The 18453-nt window shown below is 41.2% G+C and overlaps 1 protein-coding gene across 1 annotated transcript in view; it reads right to left on the bottom strand.

The window, feature by feature from the left end:
- The window catches only part of LOC311057227 (arrestin-C-like), a gene marked incomplete at both ends in the record, with an annotated part of 16688 nt that extends 1479 nt beyond the window's left edge, over positions 1-15209 (bottom strand). Inside the window, 13 exons of the mRNA XM_084074176.1 lie at positions 2252-2301; positions 2439-2462; positions 3020-3103; positions 4265-4402; positions 4498-4570; positions 5090-5174; positions 5697-5832; positions 6146-6222; positions 7358-7417; positions 7885-8078; positions 8427-8487; positions 10989-11024; positions 14811-15209. Of these exons, the coding sequence (XP_083930302.1) occupies positions 2252-2301; positions 2439-2462; positions 3020-3103; positions 4265-4402; positions 4498-4570; positions 5090-5174; positions 5697-5832; positions 6146-6222; positions 7358-7417; positions 7885-8078; positions 8427-8487; positions 10989-11024; positions 14811-15209 (1417 nt within the window). The remainder of the gene's footprint in view (positions 1-2251; positions 2302-2438; positions 2463-3019; positions 3104-4264; positions 4403-4497; positions 4571-5089; positions 5175-5696; positions 5833-6145; positions 6223-7357; positions 7418-7884; positions 8079-8426; positions 8488-10988; positions 11025-14810) is intronic.
- Positions 15210-18453: the final 3244 nt, after the last annotated feature.

An 18453-nucleotide genomic window follows, 5' to 3' on the forward strand; every position in this document is an offset into this window, starting at 1 on the left:
CCTAATATGCAGTTCTTTCCAAAAAACAAAACATCTCCCAAAGCATTATTTTAATGTGACAGTAACGAAGCTGATTAATTAAAAGAGTCTTGTACCGAACCACTGGCACAGATGATTAGACAAAAGGAAGCCATAAAGGGGATAGAAGTTAATAACCAAAAGCATGTCATAAGCCTATTTGCCGATGACGTAATGGTCTATTTAAAAAATCCATTGTCTTCGTTTGAACACCTTATACAGACCCTGGATCAGTTCAGCTTATACTCAGGCTATAAACTGAACAAAACCAAAACTCAGATTCTCATGCTTAACTGCACGCCAGACCAAAAACCCAAGGACATGGACTTAAACTGGGGAGCAAAAACTATTAAATATTTAGGCATAAATATCACTAAAAATCTAACAAAACTATACAAAAGTAACTACGAAGAAATTGACAATAATATAAAGAAAGACATAGAAAGGTGGACTACTTATCCGATGGGACTCAGTGATAGGATAGATGCGGTGAATATGAACGTCTTACCACGCCTGTTGTATCTGTTTCAGTCCTTGCCTGTGCCGGTTCCACTAACTCAGTTTACAAAATGGGATAAACTTATATCAAGATTTATTTGGGAAGGAAAACGATCTAGAATAAGATACAGTACATTACAGCTGCCCAAAGATAAAGGAGGGATGGCTCTCCCAAATTTAAGAGAATATTATCATGCAGCACAAATGCGCCCACTTATTTACTGGTGTAGTGCAGACTACACAGCTCGGTGGAAGGAAATTGAGACTCCTGGGTTTGCATTCCCGATTCAAACTTGTATTGGAGAAAAGGAGGTCCCGGCAAGGGTAAGGAGTGCAATAGAACTAGACCCGATAACAAGCTACACGTTAAATACATGGTACTCCATTGTAAAACAATTGAAATTGGGAAAAGAACTTGGCCTGTTGAAATGGGTTGCATACGATGGAGCGTTTAAGCCAGGGCTATTGGATCTGAGGTTTAGACAGTGGACGGAACTGGGTGTGACAACCATGTGCCTGTTGATTAAGAAAAATGAAATGAAAAGTTTTGAAGAATTAAAAAACACATACAATTTGGCAAATCAGGATTTATTTAGATACTTACAAATAAGAGATTATTATAACAAGAAAATTAAAACAGCTGAGGATGAAATCCATCCAATAATAAAACTCTTTATACGGGCATATGGTGAGGTTGTACCCAGGACTGTATCTAAAGTATACTCATGTTTGATGGAATCAAAAAAATACTCAACAATATATGTTAAGAGTAAATGGGAAAAAGAATTGGGTGAGGAGATTCCAGAGAAGACGTGGTATGATATGTGGGAAATGCACCAGACAACAACGCAGTCAAAGGGATGGAGGGAATTCATATGGAAGAATCAAATTCGGTATTTCATTACACCCCAGATTAAAATAAAACAAATTAAGAATCAACAGCCATGCTGGAGAAACTGCGGAAACATTGACTCCAATCATACACACGTCTTCTGGAGCTGTACGAAAATCCAGCCTTTTTGGGAAACTCTGCACTCAACAATATGTGAGGTTTTAGGCTACGAAATTCCCCATTCTTGTCTTGTAATGTATTTGGGTCATATGGAGGGAACTGTACATCCAGGAGACTGTTATCTAGTCAAAATCCTCCTAGCGGCTGGGAAAAAGGCTATCACCAGGAACTGGCTCAAGACTGACACACCGGACTATAAACAGTGGAGAAATATAGTGGACAATATTCAAGACATGGAAAAATTAACATTCAAACTGAAAATAAGGGAAGATCTCTATGAAAAACGATGGGAAAAATGGATAATATATATAATCCTATAAGAGAAGGGATGTGATGATGTAAGAAAATTAGGTTAATGTGCACCCCCACAAAGGTCTAAACAGGTAATATGTAAATATGTTTTTTGTTTTGTTTTGTTTTTTGTTTGTCTAAGTACATGTAAATGTCTGTTCTATGATTTGTTTTGTTTTATTTTATTTGATAAAGTGATAAATGTAACTGATTTGATGTATCCTCAATAAAAACAAAGTTATATAAAAAAAAAAAGAGTCTTGTACTTACACTTCTGCTCAGTTGGTCAAGGTAATTGACATGAAGAGGGGGGGGGGGGGGGGGTAAAAGGAAAATTAGTTTTCCATCATCAGGATATACTGAAGAATAATGTTTATGTAGCTGTAATGTCTTCGTGTGTATTTGTGCATGAGTGCTCATGCATGCTTTTACCTTTTGGTTTGGGGTTCATAAGCATCAGCGGCAATTCTGCTGTTACATCGCTGTGAAGCAGAAAGACGAAATGGATTATTGTCACAAGGACAGCCCACCATTGTTTCTCTTGGACTATGTGTATGTGGGCTGTGATGTCATCACTAATTAATTGATTGATTGATTGATTGATTGATTGATTACTCACCTGGCCATGAGGCCGCCCAGCAGCCTGCAGGGATCAAATCAGGGACACCAGTTAATCTCTTTAGTCAGATGCAGCGTGTAAAGTAACTATAAGTACATGTACTGACCTGAGTACAATTTTGAGGTACTTTTACTTTACTGGAGTATTTCCAATTGTCGACTTCTACTCCACTACATCTCAGAGGCAAATATTGTACTTTTACTCCACTACAATGATTTGAAAACTTTAGTTACTAGTTACTTTGCGGATATAAATTATGACATTATAAAACATATATTAACCGCTTAAACCCTATTTTATACTGGCTATTTGAAAATAGCCGATCTACAAGCTCACATCGTAGCTTGTAGATCTGCTATTTTCAAATATAGTACTTTTACTTTTGATACTTTAAGTACATTTTGATACCAATACTTTTGTACTTTTACTCAAGTAAAAATATCAACTGACCCTAAAAACTAGTCAGGGCAATAAAACCCTTTCTTTCATAATAACTTTTACCTGCAGTCACACTGGATCCTGAGTCAAAGACAGCATGACACATTTGTAATGCACATGATGGCACAGAGAGAGGCACTCACCCTCCTCCAGCTACCATGAGGTTGACTTTGATCTTGTAGGACACCAGGATTCCCATTACAGCCTGGTCCATGCCAGCACGCATCCTGAGAGAAGGGCAACGCAAGTAAGCAGGGGTGTGGTGTGTGTGTGTGTGTGTGTGTGTGTGTGTGTGTGTGTGTGTGTGTGTGTGTGTGTGTGTGTGTGTGTGTGTGTGTGTGTGTGTGTGTGTGCGCGCGTGCGTGCGTGCGTGTGTCCGGCCTTGAGCGTGCGTGCACTGTACTCAGTGGTGTAAAGTAAATAAGTACATTTACTGAAGTACTGTACTTAAGTACAATTTTGAGGTATTTGTACTTTACTTGAGTATTCCCAATTTTCAATACTTTTACTTGTACTCCACTACATCTCAGAGACAATTATTGTACTTTTACTCCACTACAATTATTTGAAAACTTTAGTTACTACTGTAGTTAGTAGGTTTTGATTATTATTACAAAACATGCATTTACCACTTCAGCCCTATATACCTTTTGGCCATTTGAAAATAGCCGACCTACAAGCTCACAATGCGTCGCATCGTGACATATTGTGAGCTTGTAGATCTGCTAATTTCAAAGAATTTTTATACATTTGAACACTTGAAATGGGACATTCTGCATAATGACTTTTATGCACTTTTCATAACATACTTTTACTTTTGGTACTTTAAGTATATTTTGATGCAGATACTTTTGTACTTTTACTCAAGTAAATGTTGAATTCCGGACATTTACTTAAAGGAGACACACCATGAATTTCACTTTTTTTTTATTTTTTTGGTATTTTTTGGGCTCCGCAGTGTCTCTTGTACCCCAAAAAATATATTTTTTTAACATTCAGTCATTCATTCTCATTTCAGAGATTTTCAAAATGGGCGTGTCTGAACAGGCCATCTCAGAATGGCAAGTTTGCTTACATCACCAAACTTTCTGCCCATGTATTTTGATGTATTCTGAGTATTTAGAATTGCTCAGTAGCACCCCTCTGCCCAACAGGACGTTTTGGTATTGCAGCTGAAAGTGCTTTATAAGCCTGAGAGAATTGACTTGGGATGAGTATATCTGAGTGTTGATTTAGGCTCAAACCTTTTGAAAATGGTTTGAGGGACATACACCATATGATATTAAATATCAAATATTTTTTTTAAATTCACGGTGTGTCTCCTTTAACAGTAACGTAACAGAGTATTTCTACATTGGAGTACTTTTTCCACCACTGACTGTACTCACATTGTGGTCGAGGCCAGGTTAGTGTCGTCGTCTTTCAGTCGCCCGTCCACCGCCAGCCCTTTCTTATCCGGGCTGCTGGCCAGCGTAGGAGTTATCTTCACAGTCGTCTCAAAGTTTGACTCAGCATTTACTGTCTCCCTGTGTGGAGCACATGAGTCACGTATCATTCATCGGTTCATATCACGTACAGTTCTGCACTGTGCCTCTGTCACCTGAACGTAGAGTTTACTTACACAAACTCCTGGCTAAGGACACACTTGCTGTATTTGTCTGCCGAGAACAGGACCACATCCGTCTGCTGATCCACTGAGATAGGGACAGGGACAGACAGACAGATCATTAAGGCCGAGTTAAACTTTGTCATACGATAGACTAGAGCAGTGGTTTTCAATCAATGGTCCGGGGACCACCAGTGGTCCTTGAGGGGGTTCCAGCTGGTCCCCAGCAAAATTATGTTGGTAACCAAATGGACCCTTATAGATCTTTAACGTTAAATTATTGTTAAACATCTGCATTACTTAATTGAATAATTGTTATTTTGATCAACGCTTGCCTGTTATCTCTCCTATGGTACCAACATCAATTGTGGACAAAATCTCATCCAACGACAACAAGATATTCTAAGTCTTGGGTCTGAGAGTCTAAATCTCAGAAAATGGTGGTCCGTTGCTCAAATGCCGAATAAATAATGGACCTTGATATGAAAAGGGTTGAAAACCACTGGACTAGAGCATACATTAAGCATTATTGTGTTTTCTTCTCAGAAACAGTAGTGCAATGTAAAATCAGAGCAATAAAGCTTTTTCTAATGTCTGAAGTACCAACCAGTGATTTTGATCTTGCTGACTGTCTTGTTGCTCTCGTTCCTGACTTTGATATGGATGGGGACTGCTTCTCCATGGTAAAACAGCTGTGGTCAAAACAAGAACTCTCATCAGTGTCCATGTTGCAGCATTGCTGACATTGTCAATATATTTATGGGTGGGATTGTTTTACAAGCCCCACGTTTCAGTGATGTACCCTCCAGTTCAAAAGCCATGCCTCCTTGAAGGTACAGTGTATTACTGTAGCATACAGTTGCTCTATGTTTTGTAACTGCTACCTACTGTATAGTATACCAAGAGAGTTTATTATCTCTATACCAATACCAAATTCAAGCATTTTCTTGTACTTTCACAAAATTCAAACAAATTCCTGACCTTACGGTGTAAAAAGTGCATTCAAATTCAAGCATATGCCACAACTTCCAGTACAAACACGCCTACTGTAGTGTATATGATTTTGGGAAAATCCCTGTTAATGACTCATTGGTTTCGTGGGTGGATCATTGAGATGTACTGCTGTATATAGAAAGCCTTGGGCCCCGATCAGTAATTTAGAATGTACTATCAAAGATGGCCACCATGAAGAACAGGATGTTTTGCTACTGTACATCTTTGTCGATGGTGATTTCCAGATGACATGGCTTGTCTGACATCATGAAGCTTTTGCAGATTTCCGCCTTGAGTCCGGGGCCAATCTGGCTTGGAGCGAACTGGATTTTGCGAACGATAAGGCGGGCTCTGTCCCTGTGGAAAAAAGAAAAGAGTAGAGTTGATGTAGCAGTTAAAAAGAGAGAGAGACACGGAGAGAGAGTGAGAGAATGTACGTTTGAGACAGGCCTGATTTATACTTTGTTGTACAACGGTATCGCCTGTCAAAACAAATCCGATTTACAAGTTTCCAACACGTCACATGGTGACGCGGCGTGAGCTGCTATTTTCGACATGGCACACAGTCGTACAACGGAACGGAGTATAAATGAAGCATAATGAGGTGAGATAGCAGAAAGACGTGGAAAGACAAGAGAATGAGAGGAATGACTAATGAGACAGAACTCACTTCCTCTCAATCTTCTCATCAGGGTTGTCAGCCTCCATGGCGAGGTAGGCTTTCACTTCAAAGTCAACACCGCAGGCCTGCAATGCAAAAAGCTAAAAGGTAAGCACCTACACAGGTATATATATGGTTTACTTATAGGGTACATTGAACTGATGTCCAAGGATTAGTAGCCTATAATTCTACTGCTACCAGTGAGAGATTACAACTATCATTTATTCTGCAAAGGTACAATGAAAATGTTAACTGTACAAAGGAAGGGTATGGGTGGAAAGTGAGGTGATTTGCCATGTTTTTCTACTGAAAGGTGTTTTTCTTTGTTTTTTTTATTTATTTATTTCTCCTTTAGGCTATTTAACCAAGAAGTGCCATTGAGATGCATAAGCACAACACAACAGCTATGATACAAATTACAGAGCATGATACATAAAACCACATAAGAACAAAAATCATATCTTTTGTCCTAGGCTACATAACAACTGTGATTGATTAAAAGTAATACAACGTGTATATCCAGACCCAGTCTAGAAAAAAATGACACTCTGTATCAGGGTGTCAGCGAATGTCATTAGAGTTACAGTGATTTAAAATCACCAAGTGTCACCGGAGTAACCAATTGAGTAAGGAAGGACTTAACCCATTCCATGCCAAAGGTGCAAAAGATCTTTGCCAAGTACTCAGGTGCTTTGAGAAGTACTGTCGCCACCTAGTGGATCTGGTTTGCTAGCAACTATACAGTAAAATCCTGGCCATTCTCTGAGAGTACAAAAGGAACCAAAAGGACCTGTAAGAAATGGGTAAATTGGCACTAAGCATTTTACTGTGTAGGGGCAAATCTAACAAGTTACTTAGTGGTGAAGCTTCATTAACATGGTCTTGGTCTTAACATAGCCTATATAAAGATGGACATGTGTAACTTACTACGTAAAAAAGTGGGCCATCCTACATTTTTAAAGGTGAACGTAAGGTGAATTTACTGTCAAGTTTGAAGTGAATTGAACTGAATTAAAAAGAAAGTGATGGCCCGGATCGCTGGCGTAGCGGTCCAGGCACCTATAGGCTCCAAAGTAGCCTGACAGCGAGTCGCGGGTTCGAGTCCCGATCCCGACGGCCTTTGCTGCAGGTCACTCCCCATCTCTTCCCATTTCCTGTCATCTTATCAATAGAGGTGTAAAAAAGCCCCCCCCAAAAAAAGAAAAAGAAAGTGACATTTACCTTGCCTTTGTCAGCAGTTCCAGGGTCCAATGTGACTGAGCATGGCAGGTTGGTAGGAAGCTAGGGACACACATCACAACATTGATTAAGAAATAAAGTTGATCCTCGTACAGTTTTAAGAATTAAAGTCACTTTTAACTTGAGCATGCAAATTCATACACGATTACACGTAGTTAACATTTTAATTAATTATGAACTCTGACTATATTTTCGATGTCACTGGTAGGTGGGTTTATGAAATGTCCACAGCCCTCCTCTGAGACACAGACTGACTATACAAAATGGTACCATATTATAATGAGCATTAGTGAAGACCAATTTTATGAAGATAGATTGAAAATGGGTGAAGTCGTCCTTTAAGTGGTCAGATGGGTGGGCCGCGGCCGCTTTCAAGATTTTCAAGTGCGTCCTGATCCAGAAAAGGTTGGGAACCTCTGGCTTAGACACTTAACAGTGGTTAAGTGTATAGTTGTATTTAAATGGTTAACTGTGCAACACATTAAGGACCAGGATAAACATTGTCGTACTTCAAAACAAAATGGGTACGCATCGGCTCCAGCCTTCTTCATCAGGGTTTGGTGGATGGGGGATAGAGTGGGAGTGTGGCTGCCGGCAGGATAGATCTGAACCCGCTTGAACCAGATGTCCCTCCTGAAGGACAAGCCCATCACATCCAGGTCATCACTTCCGTAACGGAAGGCGCATGCCAGCAGCACAAACACTGTAAACAAATGATTGCTTCTATTATTATGATGTATTTTATCCGTGACTCTGAGTGTTTATATTCACGGCCATTTATAAATTGATCATGATCGTTGTCGACAACTAGCCTAGAAGTGTCTTTGACAAATGTACCTTTTTTGGACCCAAAGTTCTTTGGATTCAGCTTTACAACACCATCTGTGAAAATAATGATGGGATAACTGATGTTAGTATATGCATGCACGCACGCACGCACACACACGCACACGCACACACACACACACACACACACACACACACACACACACACACACACACACACACACACACACACACACACACACACACACAGGAAACAGGAACTCACCAATATTGTCCACTGAGTCAACATGGTCTACGTAGTCCCTCTTTGCCAGGTAGAGGGTAATCTGTAGGATACAAGACAGAACATAGTTAGGGTTTCAGTTATCAGAGAGGAGAGGAGAGGAGAGGAGAGGAGAGGAGAGGAGAGGAGAGGAGAGAAATAACGTGGAAATAATGAGAAAAAAAGATCTTACCTCCTCACTTTTGCTTGTCTTCTTGAAAACCCTTTGCACAGGAACAGAAGACAGCATATATTAGGTGCTGGGGTGGTTTAATGCGTCATCCCTTCATTTGCCTGTAAGGCTTGTCTAACAACCTAAATTAGGCTATATCCGAAGTTAGTTGCTCAATTAAATGTCATGTGTAAATGGTAAATTTGTTTAGCGCTTTTATCCAAAGCGCTTTACATAGATTGTGCATTTCATTAACCCATTCACACACACATTCATACACCGATAGCGCAAGTCATCAACCTGCTCATCGGGAGCAATTAGGGGTTCAGCGTCTTGCTCAAGGACACTTCGACACTAACTCTGGGGGAGCCCCCCAGCCCCGAATCGAACTGGGAACCTTGCGGTTTCCAGGTCACTCTACCCGGCCACTCTACCCCCTGAGCCACTGCCGCCATGTGTTACACTGGCATTATTTCCCCTACTAATAGTAAGTCTCTCTTCAGTTGTTGTAATTATGTTATGTATTGCGTTTCACCGTTTCGGCTTTTACACTTGGGCTGTGCTGAGATTATATTTTCATGTCACTAAATTTGGAATCACAGGTGTGGTGAGATTGTGTAATTTGGTGGAGGAGGGCTGAATGAGGCAGGTAGTAGCAGACCGACTCTGAAGGTGTGTGACATTTCCTCTATGATTTTTGTTAGTTTGGAAACACACAATACAGTTTCAGTTTGTTAAACATTTTTTTGTTAAGCCTCTTTATTTTTATTTCAGTAAACTAAAATGTTTTGTCAATTCTAGTTTAGTTAACTATATTAACCTTGCCGGTTAGTAAGGCTAAGTGTGGAGCACCTTGGCCTCAGTGCACCTAGTTTTCAGAGAGCCACCTAGGTATGTGAGACACATTAATGGTGGTTTTGTCAAAAAACCCTATTATGTCAAGGTTACCTGATGGACATGGGTAAACAAACAGACCAGTTCAAACACTTCTGTTTGACCTTCATTAGCCTCTGCAAAAACCTCTATAAGCTCTTATATAATGTGGGATGGATCTTTAAAGAGTTGGCTGACCCAAGGTTGGCCTCTGGACCCCAATACTTATAACACCTCCAGCACCATGTTTCAGACGTGTTGAGCTCTACAGCAAGGTCAATGTCACCTCCTTAACCCATTTAGACCGGGAAATAAACAGTGTCATTTTTAGATTTCTTTGGCTATAAAAAAACAGAGTGCCGCGCTATGAGCTTGTAGATCTGCTATTTTAGAAAAAGAAAATCGTGAAAATGTGTGCAAATATTTGATATTATATAAATACATTTTTAAAATCAAATCTTTGCTTCTGGGGGTCCCTGGAACAAAATATTTTGAGATGGGGGGGGGTCCACGGACAATTTTGGGGGTCCTTGGGGGGTCCTTGACATGAAAAAAGTTTGAGAACCACTGATATTGTAGGTAGCAACATAAATATTTAGAAAAAACAACTGTCAGGATTTAGAAGACATTATGTAGAATCCCCAGAAGCAAAGAATTGAGTTAAACATTTTCGCTTTAAAAAAACATATATATTCAAATATTTGCACAAATGTTCACGATTTTTGAAAAATAGCAGATATACAAGCGCATAGCGAGGCACAGAGTGCTGCGCTATGAGCTTGTATGTCTGCTATTTTTGAATAGCCCAAAGAAATATAAAAATGACACACAGATGCGTTCCCGGTCTCAACGGTTAACTCATTGAATGCCATTGACGTGTTTGACGTGTTTTTTTTGGGGGGGGCAAAAAAACGTTCTCGACTCCTGAGCACTTTGTTTTTACTATGATTTTTTGCCCAGACTATCATCAGACAATTAATGTCAACAAGGTTGTGATGACCTCGTTGACATTTGTGAAACCACACAGTGCAACCCTCAGTGATTAGCACCCATCAGGGGATTGATTATACTGGAGATAAATATTCTGTGACTACTTGAAAAAGGTAAGAAAATTGAAAAATTGCTGGCACAGTATAAACATATTTTTTATATCATTGGCACTGAATACAGATTGAACTGTCGCAACATTCTCTCTGTAGCAATATCAGCTTTGTACCAGTTATTTTATTCTCCTTTATTCAGTTATATTTAATGAGATCAATGTATTTAATGAGAGCAATGCAATATAAATGTGCTTAACCACTGAAGCCCTATATACGCTTTGTCATAAAATGAATGGCGAAAATAGACAAACTACATGCGCACACTGAATTGAATCTGCTATTTTCTGAATTTTTGAAAATCTTTAAAACGTTTTGCCTACATTGACATGAGCAAAATAGGGATGCCAGGTTCAAAGAAGTTAAAAATGGAAACCTTCTCTTTATTGGTGAAGGAGTGGAAGATATTTCAAGACTTACTTGGCCATTTCTGGTTGATCGTTTGCCGTTTTTGTTCTATTGACAGAAAAGAGAGACAAACACAAGTGAGATGAACGCAGAACGCAGTGTGACGATGTGACAGTGATGGCTTAACTGAGAAGTTGATCTGATGGACATTGAGCTCTCGCTGTCTGTTAGCTCACCACTACATGACAGAAGGCTTGAGGTTTCGTCTTGATGTTAAGTAGGGTTAATCTTGTGAAATGAGATTACAGCGGCGTTAGCACGCTACTCATGAGTCAAAGCTGCTGGCGAATGATCAGCCTTCCATTATTGTGCATCTGTAAACCCAGCTTCATCCAATCAAGGAATCCCTGCATGGCTGGATTATTGATGTTCCTGTAGTAGTAGCCTAAATGCAGTTGGTACAACGCAAGTTCAGGAGGGAAGAGAACATCAGATAACAATCTCCTCCCCCATGTGATCCCAAGCTCAAGCTCACCTGCTTGGGATCCCTTTGATAACAACTCCTCCCTTATCTCCTCCCACCAAGCTAATCCTTCAGGTTCCTGATGGGGGTCTTCAGGCGTAAACCAGCGCCACTCAGCTCTACGGACCCCAAAGCCAAATACTCAGGGTTCATCCCCCCCCCCCCCCCCCCCCCCCGGAACTACCACCTGCTCCTGGACCAACACTCCAGGACCGCACCAACCCTCGTTGCCACACCACCTTTTGTCCCATTACCCCATTACTCATCTCCATCACGCCACCCTTCTCCCATTTCCCCTCCACCCCATCCTCACTAGATCACCCTCACCCCACTCGCCTGCCATCCCTGCCATCCCTCTAACTTCACATTGTTAATATCGCACCGATATTAACATAATCATATAGCAGTTAAGTATTTGTATTTGGATAAGAGAAGTAGGTCTAACTTTCATAGCATTGCATAGGTAGCCTGAGTTTTCTAGTCACATCTTTAACAACCCCTACATCCTCCTTTGAAGGCAAAAAGAAGATTTTGCAAGTAGGCATAGAGATAGACAAACTAACGGACAGAACCTTTACCACAAACAACACCTCGGAATCTACGTTCAGTCCAACCTGGACAACCTGGACTGTCACTGCAGCGCTTGGGCTGTTTGTAGTTTGGGTGCATTTTAAAGGTTGCTGACAATAGCGTGTTCCTGTGCTGTGCTGATATTCTTGTGTCTCTTCAGACACAAGAATATCAACAAGCGACGATCTTATGATTAGCTAGGTTAATCCAATGACTAGAGACACATGTTGTTATACTGTAGGTGTGAGAAAAATCAAAAAATAGTCTGGGCTAATATGCTTACACGTACAGCACGTACAGCATACGTGTCATACCAGTGTCATGCCAGTGTTGCGCAGTGAAAATAGCAGATCTACAAGCTCAGGATCTGCTATTCTCGTAGTACAGTGTGACATGTCAGGTGGTGGTAATCATAACGTTTTCAACGCTGCGCAATATGATCCTTGTATCATACCCTCTTAAGTTAGGCATAATGGTAAAGCTGGGTGTCCTTACACCTTTAACCAGCCCAGAAGAGAGCTTCCGTTAAGAGTGTGAATGACACCGATAAACCTAAGGTGGTTATAGGAGACCACTGTTACGAAAACACTTTGAGCCTATCTATTACAAATGGCAAAATAAGCCTTAATTGACTTGATATGGGCTAAGATTAGTTTTTTTCTTGAGTTATACAGTGGTGGACAGGGACAGAGTCTCTTTTCTGTCTCTAACCTAGCCCTACCGGTATGCCAGTTTGGAAAACACACTTTCACAGAGATACAGAGATATGAAGTTGAAAAGGGTAAACAACAACAACAACAACAACAACAACAACAACAACACTTAATTGCTTTTGCTGTAAGATCTGGGAATGTTGCTTCTTGACAGAGTCTGTGGATCTTAATGAGCTGAGCCTCTTTTGTACTAGTTAAGCTTGAAGTCATTTTGGAATTGAAGCACAAGCATCCTCAAATGACCGTGAGATAATGATAATGATGACAGTTTTTATTTCCACAGTCCTCATATCACACAGATACCTACAATCTTCACTTTACTACTACTACTACTTTACTACTTTACTGAATGCCCCTGGCCAAGGGAGATATTAGCCCTATGGGCTACAGGCAGGGCTACTCTGCTTCACAACATCCATCCAACCATTCATGATGAAGTCTTACTTGATTTTAGATGTCTGTGTCCACAGAGTCTTCAGGTATTCTAGTACAGTGTGTAGAGTGTGTTCATACAACTGTTGACAACTGCTTTTATACTGATACCAGCTCTCCCTCCCCCAGGCTTAACTGGCCTATTATAGCCACAGTTGTCTGCCTCTAATCCAATTAAGTAATCAGCATATTTTGGCATAGGATTACTGACAAATGGCTATATAATGCAATAATGCAATAGAAGGATTGCTGTCATTGTCCGATAGACCTACGGTACACCTACCTGACTCTTGTCTTTCATGAAGACAATACAGTAGCTTAATTTTGGGAGCAATGTGCAGACAGATCAGGGCAAAACAGGCAATCAACAGACGTCCATATGTCCACAGATTACTAACACACAGCGTAACAGATCATGATTGCACACACACACGCACGCACGCACGCACGCACGCACGCACGCACGCACGCACGCACGCACGCACGCACACACACACACACACACACACACACACACACACACACACACACACACACACACACACACACACACACACGGTAGACTTTAATGCCAATTGTGTGAGATGAATAAACTTTGAACCCCCTAGCACTCATTCCTCTTTCCTTGTAATTGTATCACTTCTGGTTGCCTACCGTATATTTCTCATAGATGTTAGTTTATGCTATGCAGATATGTCGCAAGTGTTATTTAGGTTGCATAATGTTTAGACAGATGCTAGGTTTGATGTTTACCTGGTATCCTAGTCACTTTACCACTTGTTGTTTTCTTTGCACTTGACCCTGTTGTTTGTTGACTAGGATTAATGGCATTCACTCCGCCCCATTTTTTTTCGCGGACCGAGGCCGCCAGTTTAGACGCGGGGCAGGGTGTTTCAGGACGACGGTTCTTCTTCTATCACATTTCTGAATGGAGAGGTGCGAGTTTTCTAATGGCCACTCATTAACAATTCGGCCAATGCAAATGAGCCCCATTTGAAAACAAAGGCGACTTAAAGGGTGAGGGGCTGCTAATGTTGTTATGTTGATTTTTTGTTTTTTCCCCCTGGCGTATCTGGGTTTACACAGACCGGGCCATGGCCTCGTTGGTCCCAATGACCGTACGCCTCTGACCGGGTCATCGGTCAATAGGAGACTCAATTGGAGACTCAATTGAGTCCTACTGAGTCCAATTGAGTCTCCGCTGGTCATCAAATTATTGGCTTAGTAATGCAACAAAAACATCTCCATGGATTCAAGGCTTCATGGGGTGTGTAATTGTTAGAAGATAAGTATTTTTTTGGGTGAACTACTCCTTTAATTGTGTTGAGCGATGCAGAGGGTCTGGCTATCACAGGAACAACTGATGGAAGTTGCTCCCATCTCTACTTCTGTCTCATGTGACCATTGGCAAGAACGTACCTTATTCAAATTGTCTCGCTCTTGCACTTCATCTATTGTATTCTTCTCAGGCTTGAGGCTTGACTTGCTTTTAGGAAGCCAGTTAGTTCTGCAGAACAAAGCATGTATTTCGTGTCAATAATAAAGTCCAATAATGTGCATGTGGGTCTGCTTCATTGTGCAATGTCATAAACAATTTAGGTATAAATAATTATCTTTGTACACTCAGTGAATGCATGCACACTCACGTGATGTTACAATCATGTGAATATAATGGGCCCGCTGAAACATCCAGATCCATGTCAATTCGAGGCCACTCCAGGCTGTCAGCTTCTGGTCCACCACTACCGTCACCGTCTCTAAGTGAACTTGGGCCCGCCGCTGAAGCATCATCCAGATCCATGTCAATTCGAGGCCGCTCCAGGCTGTCAGCTTCTGGTCCACCATACTGTCACCGTCTCTAAGTGAACTTGGGCCCGCCGCTGAAGCATCATCCAGATCCAGGTCAATGAGTTCGTCTCCCCGCTCCGACGTAACCTCAGCAGCACCGATGTTGCTAACGCTAATGTCCCCACCTGAGACTGATGCACCTCCTTCCTCATTATCCTCACACTTTTTATGGAAAAAAGATGAAATGGATGGTGTTTGTTGTACCATAGCACCAGCATTATGCAGCTTCTCTTTGTTTTTTTAATTTGCGTTTTGCAGAACCACTCAGCATTCGTTTCTCCATTGTAAACAACTAGAGGGTCGGGGCGCTGCGCGCCCCTCCCCCCTAGCCGCTGCGCGGTGCTTTGTGTTTGTTGGTCTCTATAATATATAAAGCCATAATAGGAGATGTTCCCAATGGAGCTATGCCCAAATATGGAGTGTGTTGTCTGACCTCACTTGGGTCTCGTTGGGCGGTTATATAAAGCCATAATAGGAGATGTTCCCAATGGAGCTATGCCCAAATATGGAGTGTGTTGTCTGACCTCACTTGGGTCTCGTTGGGCGGTGGTCGGCGATGACGCTAAGGAACAACATGGCCGACTGTAATGTTGTGAGTTTGTGTTGGCCGCAATTAATTATGCTGCGAGGGGGCAGATGTGTGCTGAGCAGTATGAAGTGGCCTACAGACTGCGCGTAGTAATTCTGCACGTTGTGGCGTGTCTTGTTAGTGACATTGATATGTTGTTTTTGTGTTTAGTCCTACACAGTGGCAGGTTTTTTTGGGGGGTTTTGGGTTTATAAATGTACTTGAGTTTCGGGGGGCTACGCCCCCCTCAACCCCAGCCGCGCACGGGGCCCAGCGTGGCCGTGTGTAGATTGGGGGACCCAAATGGCCGGAGTAAAACTGTGGAAAAGTTTTTTTGAAAAAGGAAAAAATTTGAAGAAATTATATTTGTTATGTTTCAGGGGGTCAACAGGGGGTCCGCGGACCCCCTGCTGGTCCACTGACCCCCTGTGGAGTGTTGGGACGCGCGGGGACACCCCTGGAACATTGCGGTCCATTTCGGTGTTTTTTTTTTTTTTCATGAAGGTGGTTGCTTGTTTCTGGCGCTGGCTGTGCAAACCTGCTGCCGGTGGCGTTACACCAGAAATGGTTCCTGGAGAAAATGGTGACCAAAAAAAAATTTTGGAAAAAAAGGAAAAAGCCCCCGCACCGGCTGCCTGCTGTTGTGGTGATTAGGTCGTGTGCACGGTAAACGGTACGAAGCTGCCTCCCCTTCCGTTTTGTCCGACATTTGGTGAGTAGAATTAATTATGTTGCGCGGTGGAAAAGGTGTAGTGAGCAGTGAGATGTCCCCTACGCGAGGCGTAAATTCAGTGCGGGCGCCGTGGCGAGTCAGTTGGCGACATGTGGTCTGGCGGTGCGTTGTTTATTCGATAACAGAGCTGTGGGGTGTCGCCACCGAGGGTGCGGAAGTCGGTCGCCATTTATATAGTTAGATATATAGATGATTTGATTTCAAATGTCGGTCACCTGTCTATGACGCGTCACGCTCTCATCACGCTTAGCGCAGTACGTGGTTACGTCATCAACGTCATTGCTTATTTTAATCGGATTCGGTTGAAAACATTAAAACATGTCATAATCACACACTACATTTTATAAACTACATTTACTCCAAATCAAGCTATTTATTTATTTATTGTGATGATAATATACGATAATAATAAAAAATAGAAAAAATATGATATAATTTTTTTTTAAAAGCCTATTAAATCCAAGGGCCCCCATTGGCTCAGGGCCCTGTGCACGTGCACACTTTGCCCAAGCCATAATCCGTCCCTGGATCAGATAGAATCAATTTTGGGTTATTGCATCGTCTATTTCGTGTGTTTACATCGCTGTCATACAGCATAAAATCAAGCCGTGCAGGTTAATATGAGCAGGTGCTCTGAGTCTTTGATTAGACAGAGGTCTGTTAGCTCATCGGTCATAATATTCAGAAATAATAACTACAACTTAACAAACCGCTGAATTCAGCGATTGACCAATCAGAATCTATCATTCAACCAAGCCTTGAAATAACATAATTGTATATATGTATAAAATAGGCCCCTCCACTAATAATCTACTAGCTGTTTTTTTCTTGCAGGTGCAGTCACTGCCTGAGTTAGCTTAATTACACCAGCGATGCTATTAACTGAAAAGTGCATGCCAATATTCACAAAACACATACATTTCAATAAAATGATTAACCAACAGCATTCAGCCCACAATTGATGCCGCATTTGCACTCTTAAAATAACTTTTTAAAACGTGAACTAGCAAGAGCACAGAACAGACAGCCATGAACAGACAGAAGTAGCCTATATACTATTATAACCTACATAGCTCTATGGGAAAGCCAGGCGAATGACATACACAGTAATGACAGGTCAGCTATGGTCACGGTCAGTGATGATAAGACTCCAACATTAGAAATAAAACTGTTGGTGAAATGCATCTGCTTTTAATGCATGCAGTTCATATTCAAGTTCATAGTCAAGTTCATGATGAAAGACCTATAATTCAGATTTAAGTAACTATATTCTGTAAACTCTGTTTTGAAAAAGTTATTTAAAAAAAAAAAAAAACTTATACAAACTTTCACTGGTATATTTTTCACAATATTCCACATAAGATTTTTTTTTTAAATATTTTATTGATATTTGACATATTTTTCTTGAATTATATTATGTACAAAATGTATTTCATTTTCGTTCTTTTGTTTTTCTATATTTTCTTTATTTATTTTGCAAAATGTCCTGTTGCTTGCTACAATGTCTACGAGGGAGAAAAGAAGCAAGCTTTTATATTTTAGCTTTTAAAAGCTGATTTGCATAGAGATTACATTGAAATAAAAGCTGATTCATTGTTTTGCTTTTCTTGGTGTAGGGGGCTTTATAACCGAAACCGAAAGAAGTTCACTCAATCTACTGTCCCAGGAGGATATGGTAAAATGTTAACATGTTAAAACAAACGAAGAGAGAGTTTAAAATGCAACATAAACGTATGAATCAATCTTGTCAGCCAATGCATTGATTGATTGATTGAATACTTTATTTAGAAGTGTGCAGAGAAAAAACACATTGGAAGTACAGTTTACAATACAAGGTCATCTAAATAGGATTGAAAAGCCCAGAAAGGCCGCATTGGCTTGTTTCAAATGGGGTCCTCACGTAGGCTACTCAATTCATGGAATTCATGCAAGGGGCGCAATAGTAGAGTGCGTGGCTGAGACAACTTTATTTTGGAGCTGACGTCAGGTGACCCTCGTTGTCCTCCCCCTGTACAGAGGAGAGGAGAGAGGAGAGAGGAGGTAGCCTACACAGCACACAGCAGATCCAGCTCCGCTCCCTGCACTGCCCTGCCCGCACCGCCCGGCTCACTGCAGTAGATTATAGCGCTGTGCTCAATGCTGCTGCCGCT

This window comes from Gymnoscopelus microlampas, assembly GCF_963454915.1.
Source record: "Gymnoscopelus microlampas genome assembly, chromosome: 12".
Lineage (NCBI taxonomy): Eukaryota > Metazoa > Chordata > Actinopteri > Myctophiformes > Myctophidae > Gymnoscopelus > Gymnoscopelus microlampas.